We start from the raw sequence: 11,007 nt of genomic DNA, 5'->3' as shown, positions 1-11,007 counted from the left end.
CACACACACACACACACACACACACAAAAGCTGGGGATGGAGTTTAGTGGTAAAGCACTGGTTCAATCCCCAGTGCCACACAAAAGAAAAAAAAAGACTAATGGTTTATTATTTTATAAAAATTTTGAAAGCTATTAATTAAGAAGATAGCAGTTGATTGATTTCCTAAGTATTTTCCTGTCTTTGATATGTTTATGAAAAGATATATATATACACACACACCATGATCTATGCAGTATTTAAGATTCCAGCATAGTGCTTCATTATTATTCTTATATTCCCTACTAATCAGTTCTGAGAATCATAATTAGGCCATGTTAATAATTTCTTTCCAAAAAGCTTAAATGGAATTTAAGACTTTGAAGCTGTTTAAATTTTGACTCTCAAACAAACAACACCTTACACAAATATTAGACTTTATCACTGTATAAAAATGTACAGTGGCTTTATTGACATGTACATTCCAATATGTTTACAGCTGCAAGGTAATGAGGCACACTCAGTATTGCACTTCATTAAAATTTCAGGCTCAAACTTAACCTAGAAGTTTAAATGAAACTGCATTTGTAATTTAGTAATTCTTATACAGGACAAACATTGATATCTTTATATACAGTGTGATACTTATTACATTTATATGCCGTCCTAACACAATTTTTTTTTTAAATAACAGTCTAGGAAATAAACCAGAATATTCCTCTTTTTATCCCCACCCGTGATGCAATTGTACAGGATTACAAAAAGGCAGTATACAATAAACAATGATTATTTTTCTTTTTTGCTTGAAAGCCGGCATCATTCTTAGTCCATGGGTATGGCAATTCTTTTATATCAATTATCTATAAATGTCCAATGCTTCACAGGCCAAAGACGGTAATGGCCACATGCAAACACCTCACAAATTTGATGTCTTGGTTCAAAAGAAGATAAACCAAAATAACGGGGAAACTTTCCATAGCAAGAATTATGTACATGGTATTTGGCATCCTTCTTGCACTGTGAATAGTTCATTTTCATGGATGTAAAAATGGTCCCGTCCTTATCCTGAGCAAAGTTTAAACTTCACTGTATCCTCTTGGTGGATGAAGGCAACTTTTCTCTCTGTAGATAAAGGATCTGAGTGTTCTAAAAAGTGTGAGCATTTCTGCACACTCCACACCCCAGAGCAAACTCTTCCCCAGTGGGTGGATGAACAACATGGAGTGGACATTCAGTTCCTTCTAACTGTTTGCCTTTGGGACCTGTATCAATTTTAAAGGAGACAAAAGAATTTAATGTTTTTAAAACACACACAACTTCACATAAATAGGAATCATTGATAAGTTATTCAACAAAATAGCGTGACCATGGTAATAAAATATAAAATTATTTTCTTCTGATCACAAAATAAAAATGTTCACTATAAAAACTTCAACATAACCGATACAAATAACAAAGAAAGTGACATAGTTCCTACATACAACATCCTGCCTTAAGAGAACCATTATAAGCTTATAGGTCTTTTTCTAGTAATAGATCAATCAGATATGTCATTTTAAATCTGCAATGTGCAAAAATGGTCACAAACATCCCTCAATTTAAACTGGCAGAAAATTATTCTGGATGAGAAAATATGGAGGACTTTGGTGCAGGATGTTTGTCTATAAATAAAAACAAACCTAATATACGTTAATAACAAGCCATGCTATTATCACCCTACTGTCACGGAAGAGAAAGGGAACATTTATCAGTGGGAAGACTGACTATTACTGTTATTTTTAAAAAGTACCTGAACGGAGATTAGTAGGAAAGTGAAAATTAATCAACTTAAAATAACAAAATATCATAATCTAGAAAAAACAGTTTCAGGAAGATAAAAATTTGTAGATAATAACCAAATAAAGTAGGCCTATAAAGATGTAAAAAAAAAGTATACTCTTTTATTTTTTAAAAGAAATTTGTTTTACTAATGTGTTTCATGTTATGTGTTTCATATCATTTAAAAAGCACTTTAGCTTCTTCACAAACAAGGAGGAGCATCATCATGCTGCCAGTAACACAGATTGTGCTTATACTCAATTGCAGATTACCCACTAAAACAGACAGGAACTACACATTAGTTTTCTACAGATACTTTTTTCAATCAATAAATGTAAATTCTGACTTTGCTTAAGAGAAATATATCATGTGTGTGGATGAACTGAGTTTATTCAGATCAATGGGGATTTAATTCAATTTACCTCTCTGGGGTTTAAAAGATTCTCTACTGTGAAAACAGTAAAGGAAACAATAAGAGGTAAAAGGCTGGAGTTTATGAAGCTTTTAACTTGGCACAGTAGAAGCATGAAATTAATATTAGCTGTTATTACTATTACTGAACAACAACAAACTGAGGTCTGTTTCAGGTAAATAAAAAGTAAGTTCCATACAAGAGTAACACCAAAGAATGGGGTGGATAGAAAAGTGAAGATAGCTAATCTTAGAGACAGAGGTCAACTGCTGGTTTGAGCTAACATAAAAGAGTAGTAGCTGAGCTGATTCAAGTGCAGGCATAGACCTAGAATGGGTCAATGTGGGAGACTCCAGGACTGGCTAGCAAGTTAATTATGCCTGCATTTAATTATAAAGGAGAGTAGATCTCCTGTCCCAAATTACAATGCATACTGGTGTCTCCCCCATGAATGGGTAGGGCAGTGTGCAGGAGGGGTACACCCTGTGGCAGATCTAGTTCAGGTAGCACTGCTATCTGTGGTGGCTCATGCAAACTGCAGTACTTGAGTTTCTTCAGGGAAAAAAGAAGGCATTCACTCTGCAAACACTGATGAAGTCACTAGCGTGTGAATGGTGTGCTAGGTGCTTGGGATGTTGAGATGAACAAGTACATGATTCCTGTCTTCAGGGAGTTCATAATGGAACACAATGTAAGAAATAATAATAGTAAAAGTAAAGACAAAACAAAAGCACCTGCAAACATATGAGTGATTACTATTGAGACATTGTTATCGTCTATCAATTCTCTACTAGTCACAAAAATCCAAATCTCTTATCCTCATTTTTCAGATAATTATATACACTGAATCAAAGGAACTTATTTTTTCTGATTATTAGATCCCTCATCTTTAAAGTAGGCATAGCAAATATCTAACTTAAAGGTTACTGGGAAGATTAAGAAGTATCCTGGCACCAAAAAGGCAATCAATAAATATTTTAGAAAAGTAATGAATAGACAGAGGGATTGTGTCATAGTTTTCATTCTTCTGTGGCCCCGAAATTCATATATTGAAACCTAATTACCAATGTGGTGGTATTATGAGGTAGGGCTTTGGGAAAGGATATCGTCATGAGGGTGGACCCTGTGACTGGGATTAGTTCCCTTATAAATAGACTCCTAATCCTTTCCACCTTGTGATGATATAGCAAGAAGGTGCTGTGCGTGAACCCTGGTCAGACACCAAGTCTGACAGCACCTTAGTATTAGACTTCTCAGACTCCAGAACTGTTAGAAATATATTTCTGTTGTTATTACACTACTTAGTTTGTGGCATTTTGTTACAGCAGCCCAAATAGACTGAAACAGATTATCTACTCCAATTTCTTAATTTCTACTCTTGTCCTCATCCATACATTAAATCAAGATTAGAATTTAGTTGCAAGTGGTTGAGAGAATGCTCCTCCTGTCCTTGTCCTTCTGAGTAAACTGTATATGACCAGCTTCCCTATTGATATCACTGTGGGCTTTCCTTTAATTCTGTTCCTTCTTTAAATGAATAGATGAATTAGGGGTATGTGTGAGGCTAGTACAAATCTCCATTTAAGTTTATGACCTGAGATCAAGTAACTACTTCCCCAGGCCTCAATTTTCTATTTGTGACCATGGAGAAAATACCATCTACCTTATAGATTGAAAGTAAAATATGTATGTGGAAATGCCCTGAATCACTGTTAGCTCCTTCCTTCTGCCTCTCCTTAACTCCTCTGCTGCCTCACTTCTGTGATTCACCACTGTTTAAAGGACTTGATCATGTGAACATACAAGGGGACGTCTTGCCTTTGCCTGACCGCTCTTCTTTTAGCTTCTACCCTACTACCATGTTCTCTGGAATACTCAGTTCCTTACTAACTTACTTAATATTTTCAGGATTTTTGTTTTAACAGAAGAAACTCCCTTTAAGTAAAATTTGCTTTTTCCTGATGACACTGCTTGCCTTTAAAAGTTCTCAGCTGGAAAGTGGTCTTCCAAGCTCCTTGGTGTCCTAAGGCCAGGACACCAAGGAGCTTTCTCTTGGCTCCCATTTATTTCCAGACTATGACCTACTACTTTCATTGACTAACCCCACTTCCTTTGGAGCTAAAATCATCTAAAGTACTGCCTACTTTTCACTCCCTTCATTTGCTGTGCTCAGCTCACCACCCTCACTCCTAACCTTGGCTCCCATCTGTATTCTGGCTATTACCCTAAAACTATGGCCTCACATCATTCTGAATGTACTCCTTTCAAACTATGCCACTTCTACTAAGGAGGAAAAAAAAGTTACTTGAGGGAGATCAGTATAACAATTTTTATTTGGCATGGCAAATGGCAAAAAGTAGCTATACTCAAAAAAGCCCTATTTATTTTTAAATAGGTAATATAATTCTCATGGATTAAAATCAAAATCTTAAAAGAAAAACAAAATATTAAAAATCATTTATAATCAGAAGTCACCTCTCTACTCCTATCTCTATCACCACCTTACTCTTGCTTTTCTCAACAGTTTAATCAATATTATTGGTTTCTTATGAATCTTCCAGTGTTTCTTTATGCATCTATAAATAAATTTTTTCATTTCTGCTTTCTTAAAAAAGTAGCAAACTATATATATTGATCTGTAATTTGCTTTTTTAATTTACACTATCTGCTACAGATCTTTTCACATCAGTACAAAGAAACACCGCTCTTCTTTTTTAAATGATGTACAGTGTTTAGTATTAATAGCTCCCTCAATGGATACTAGTATTATTCACAGATTTTTATTGTTAAAAGCAATGCTGTAGCTGGGTGCGGTGGCACATGCTTGTAATCCTAAAGGCTTGGGAGGCTGAGGCAGGAGGATTGCAAGTTCAAAGCCAGCCTCAGCAAAAGTGGGGTGCTAATCAACTCAGTGAGACCCTGACTCTGAATAAAATACAAAATAGGGCTAGCTGGGGATGTGGTTCAGTAGCCAAGTGCCTCCCAAGTTCAACCCTTGATTATCCCCTCCCCGCAAAAAAAAGCAATGAATAACCTTACGCTTTTATATTTTGTTATTTTCTTCACATGCACAGGTGTATCACAGAATTGGGATTGCTTAAGACTAATGGCACTGGTAAATCTCAGGGGCACTATCAAACTACTTTCCATGGGGGCCTAAGATTTGATGGGATGGTATGCTTCCCAGATCTAACAGCACAATATATTGTGTTCTATGTACTTATAGTTTCACTAATTGCAGATATATCTAATTAAAAATTCTTCTCTTGGTTCCATTTACCTCTCCTTCTACTTCTCTCACTTCCAGCAAACCTGGTATTCCACCTCAGAGTGATCACCGCCTCCCTACCTCTTTAGATCTTTTTCAGACTCTTTTGGTTTCAGTGTCTTCCTTTCCTCTGCCTGAATGTATACATAATCATTTTCCTCTATTCTTAGTGGCTTCTTTTTATTCCCTTGGCTTTCTGATGCTCACCAGGGTAAACATCCCCAATTCTCAGCCACTCTTAAGGCAAATTACTTATCCAATTTATAATGCTGGTTCCAGCTTAAAAAAAAATCAAAAAACCCTTTTATGTGGCTCCATAATGAATTTAGAATATCAAACTTCACATAGCTCTTAAAGGCTCATCAACAATCTTTTTTTTTATGGGGTCAGGGGGTACTAGGGATTGAACTCACAGGCAGTCAACCACTGAGCCACATCCCCAGCCCTATTTTGTATTTTATTTAGAGACAGGGTCTCACTGAGTTGCTTATATTATAAATAGAGACAGGGTCTCGCTGAGTTGCTTACAGCCTCGCTAAGTTATTGAAGCTGGCTTTGTAACCTTTATAACCTTTGAACCTCCTACCTCAGCCTCCCAAGCTGTTGGATTACAGGTGTGTGCCACTGTGCCTGGTGACAATCTTTTTACTAATCCATGGTAGACTTCATTCTCATGTTCAGAGATCTGCTCCATTAAGCTCCTTGCTCCTCACTTTTGATGAGGACCTTATCTTTTCTACTTTACTCAGGAAGTGCTCTTCTTATAAGGGTGAGGTATTTATTATGTTTGAGTTTCCATCACTTGAAATAGAGTGCCCATATAATTTTTACATAAAACTACATTATAAACTGGGCACAGTGGCACACACCTTAATCACAGCAGCTTGGGAGGCTGAGGCAGGAGGATAACAAGTTCAAAGCCAGCTTCAGTAACTTAGAGAGGCTCTAAGCAACTCAGTGAAGCCCTGTCTCTAAATATAATATAAAAAATGAATGGAGGGCTGGGGATATGGCTCAAGCGGTAGCGCGCTCGCCTGGCATGCGTGCTGCCCGGGTTCAATCCTCAGTACCACATGCAAAGATGTTGTATCCTCTGATAACTAAAAAATAAATATTAAAATTCTCTCTCTCTCCCTTAAAAAAAAAAAAAAAAAGGATGGAGAAGATGTGTCTCAGTGGTTATGTGCCCCTGGGTTCAATCCCCAGTACCAAATAATGAAATAAAACAAAACAAAACTAGATTATATAGATTATAATTGTGATTTTAAAACACTGAAATAAAAAAACAAAAACAAAAACAAAAAAACTGAAGGCATACCTGCAGGACAGTGTGGTAGTTCTTCCTTAGGAATGCTAGTCATTCTTTGAAAATCGTCATGACAAGCATTACAGAAATGTGTTGTTCCAAAGCAGAAGAAGACAGCCACTGAACAACAGTAGCGACATTTATATTCCAAAAAGTCTGTGCCATGTTTAGGACACATCTATAATAAAAGAAAAGATAGCAGAATAGTATAGTGAGACTATTTCAACTACACTTAAACTCATTAACTCATATTTTGATAGTATATTTAGCTCTGAAAATGGATTAAAATTGATGAATTCAAGAATAAATACATGGCTTTGCTCAAAAGATCTGGAAAAAGCCCCAGGTTCTAATTCCATCTTCAGCACAACATACAAGATTTCATATATAAACTACTTAATTTCCTTGAATCTTTACTGATATGTCATGAAAAATTAATATTTCTTCATCAATCTTCCAATGTCATAGATGTACTGTGCAGAAAAACATAAAAGTTTGCAAGTTTTTTAAAAAATTAAATATATAAAGTTATTCCTTGTTTAAATATGAAAATAATTTCATGGAAAACAAATTATAAAATGAAAATACCACCCAGAAGAAATGCTACAAATGAAACATTTTGGATAAGTACACAATGCTACATAAACAACAGAAAACACTAGTAGAAAATCCTGGTTTATTGATTACATTATTTAAAAAACGGAATTTTTTAACTTTTCCAAACCGTCCTTTCTAATTAAATGTTCTGCCTACCTGAGCCCTGGACACATCAGAACAGGCACCACAGATGAGTTCTCTGGGATCATAATCATCCCCTTGTCCTGCTTCAGCATCACAACGCGCTTCACCACCAAAATATGCCTATGGAGAGATTATATTTAGATCATGGAAGAAAAAAAGAAAATGCCGGCCTGGGAGATGTGATATTGCATTGTCATAGGTGTGTAGCGAAAGTCAGATCAAGAAGTCTTAGAAATTGGGAGCAAATCTTTACCATGTGCACCCCAGATATAGCATTAATCTCCAGGACATATAAAGAACTAAAAAAAACCCAAAAAAACCCAATCAATAAATGGGCTAAGGAACTGGAGAGACACTTCACAGAAGAAGAAATATAAATATAATTGATCTACAAATATATGAAAAAATGTTCAACATCTCTAGCAATTAGAGAAATGCAAATCAAAACTAAGCTCTAAGATTTCATCTCACTCCAGTCAGAATAGCAATTATCAAGAATTCAAGCAACAATAAATATTGGTGAGGATGTTGAGGGGAAAGACACACTCATACATTGCTGGTGGGACTGCAAATTGGTGCAATCACTCTGAAGAGCAGTATGGAGATTCCTTAGCAAACTTGGAACCATTTGACCAAGAATACCTAAAAGACTTAAAAATCAGCATACTACAGTGACTCAGCCACACCAATGTTTATAGCAGCTCAATTCACAATAGTTAAACTATGGAAGCAACCTAGATGCCCTTCAACAAAAGATGGATACAAGAAAATGTGGTATATATACATAATGGAATATTACTCAGGCTCAAAGAATAATAAAATGATGACATTTGCAGGTAAATAAATGGAGTTGAATATCATGCTAAGTGAAATAAGTCAGTCCCCCAAAACCAAATGTTTTCACTGATATGTGGATGCTGATCCATAATGGGGGGTGGGTGGGACTACAGAAGAGCAGAGGGAACTTTGGATTAGGCAGAGGGGAGTGAGGGGAGGGAAGGCGAAGGGGGTATGGGAGTAAGAAGGATAGTGGAATGAAACAGACATTATTACCCTATGTGCATGTATGATTACATGAATGGTGTGACTGCATCGTGTACATCCAGAGAAATGAGAAGTTGTGTCTTATTTGTGTACAATGAGTTCATTCTGCTGTCATGTATAACTAATTAGAACAAATAAAAAAAAGTCTTAGAAATAATATTATCTGTTGACTAGTCCTTTATAATGCCAGGTGTACTGGTGCCCATATTGCTTGTTATAAAAGGCGGGATCAGGGTAAGAAATAAAGCTATTTCAATTCTGGATTCATGCTTTCATGAATGGATAGTTTAACTACTGTCATGTCAAAGCACAATGATAAGAGAATATATAATATTCCAAATGAATATTGAGAACAACATATGAAGAAGTAAGTACAAACTGCTTTTTCATGGCAAAGTTTGGATTATTTTCCTCATTTTGAAACATTAAATGACATATTCCTGGGCTGGTGTTGTGCTCAGTGGTAGAGTGCTCACCTAGCACGTGCGAGGCCCTGGGTTCGATCCTCAGAACCACATAAAAATAAATAAATAAATAAATATACTGTGTCCAACTACAAGTAAAAAATATTTTTTTTAAAAAAATGAAGTATTCCCTTCCATTGCTTAAAAAATGCTTAGCCATTCCTAAGTTAAAATACTATAGAATGGAAATATGCTTAACATAAATATTGGTACAAAATTATAATTTCAAGACTAAGGGAAAGAAAAAGCAATCAATTTTAATCATCTTCTTATCATGCATTTTTTAAAAGGAAAGGAAAATTTGGTAGTTCTATTCACAATACTCTTCATACTTATAAAGCATAGTTTTATCTAGTATAGACACATGAATAAATGAAATTACCATGATGGATGATTTATTTGTATTTGTTCTGGGCACAGAATGAGGCCAAGAAATTGGGACATGCACATCATGCATGAATATCTTGTCTCATAGTCAAAAAGCTAAGTCAAAATTGGGAATAAACAAGCTGGTTCAATATAAATCTATTTTCTGTACTAGAAAAACAGGTCAAAAGACAGGCTCCATTGATGCAGAGGTTATAAATGGCCATCTACAAGCTAAATCTGGCCTGAGAAGTATTTCATATTACCTTGGGGCCTAATGCTTATTTCAGCTATTTCACTTTTCTATATATTCTGTTTGACTTCTTAAATATTTGATTACTACCCTTTTGGTAGCACAATATTCATTTATTATGTTTAGCACATTAAAAACATAGAAATAATATTTTAGTTAAATATTAAATAAATGTACACTGTTGGTCTTTCCATGGGTTGTGTATATTTGTCTGCCATTCTGGCTATCATATATCCATTTAGCCTTCTATTCATTAACTGTATATTTGTTACACTCCAAGACTATGCATATCTCATTCACTCATTTTCTAATTTAGTTAACATTTAACAAATGCTTGTAATGGAGACAGGGATATGGAAGAATATAGTCTTTGTTTTCATGGAAAAAGTTTGATCAGAGAGACAAGTGAATCAGTAATGGTATTGCAAGTGCAGTGCTGTCATGGATGTATGCAAGATAACAAAACCATATGATAGGGATGATGTGGGGAGATATGGGCACATTACAGAGGATGTGAAACCTGAGCTGAATCCTGAACTAGAATAAGACAGATTTCATCATACCTTTGAGCAGGTGTGTTTGGGGATGGGCATGGCAGGTGAAGAGTAAATGTGCAGGAGGTAGAAAAGAACATTCCTTGAAGAGAAACAATCTGGCAATGGCTTGGAGGTGTCAATGAAAGAGAGAACATGGCTATAATTGCAGTTTCAGTATAATGTAGCATGAAGTATAAATGGTAATACAATGGCAGATGAGAATTCCATTCATGTCTGAAGAGACACACAGGGCTACAAAATTATAAGCAGAAGAATGCCCCAGTTAGATTTGAGATCTAGAAATATTGACTTACTAGTATCAGTATAAGTAGAAGGGATCATATGGAAAGTTTAGGGATTCCACGTAAGAGCTCAGAAGCACCAAAGAAAATGATTAGAGTTGTTGAAGAATAGAAAGAAAGAAAAAAAGAAGATTCAACAGAGATTTGAAGACAGAATTGAAAGGACTTTGTAATTAAAGTAGAGTGGAAGTCAGGCACAGTGGCACACACCTGTAACCCTAGCAGCTCGGAAGGCTGAGGCAGGAGGATAGTGAGTTCAAAGCCAGTCTCAGCAAAAGCAAGGTGCTAAGCAACTCAGTAAGACCTTGTCTCTAAATAAGATACAAAACAGGGCTGGGAATGTGGCTCAGTGGCCAAGTGCCTCTGAGTTCAATCCGTGGTACCCCTTTGCCCCCGCCCCCCCAAAATAAAATAGACTGGGAAAGTCAGGGTTGATGAACCTAATACCAGACAGTGAACTTTCAAGTACCTGTAAGAAATGATTGGCAGGCAGTTGGATATTTGTACCTAAATCTCAT

At 35.9% G+C, this 11,007-nt stretch overlaps 1 protein-coding gene across 13 annotated transcripts in view; it reads right to left on the bottom strand.

Moving 5' to 3' along the window:
• Positions 1-410: 410 nt before the first annotated feature.
• Positions 411-11,007, bottom strand: part of Mycbp2 (MYC binding protein 2) — a 271,435-nt gene continuing 260,838 nt past the window's right edge. For all 13 annotated transcript variants that reach the window (XM_040281371.2, XM_040281372.2, XM_040281375.2 and 10 more), the window contains 3 exons: positions 7,537-7,644; positions 6,796-6,961; positions 411-1,241 (listed from right to left, as the gene is read on the bottom strand). In XM_040281371.2, coding sequence (XP_040137305.2) covers positions 1,126-1,241; positions 6,796-6,961; positions 7,537-7,644 — 390 coding nt within the window. In that variant the 3' untranslated portion in view covers positions 411-1,125. The remainder of the gene's footprint in view (positions 1,242-6,795; positions 6,962-7,536; positions 7,645-11,007) is intronic.

Source organism: Ictidomys tridecemlineatus, chromosome 6 (genome assembly GCF_052094955.1).
Source record: "Ictidomys tridecemlineatus isolate mIctTri1 chromosome 6, mIctTri1.hap1, whole genome shotgun sequence".
Classification (NCBI taxonomy): Eukaryota; Metazoa; Chordata; class Mammalia; order Rodentia; family Sciuridae; genus Ictidomys; species Ictidomys tridecemlineatus.
This window is presented reverse-complemented; position numbering and strand designations above follow the sequence as displayed.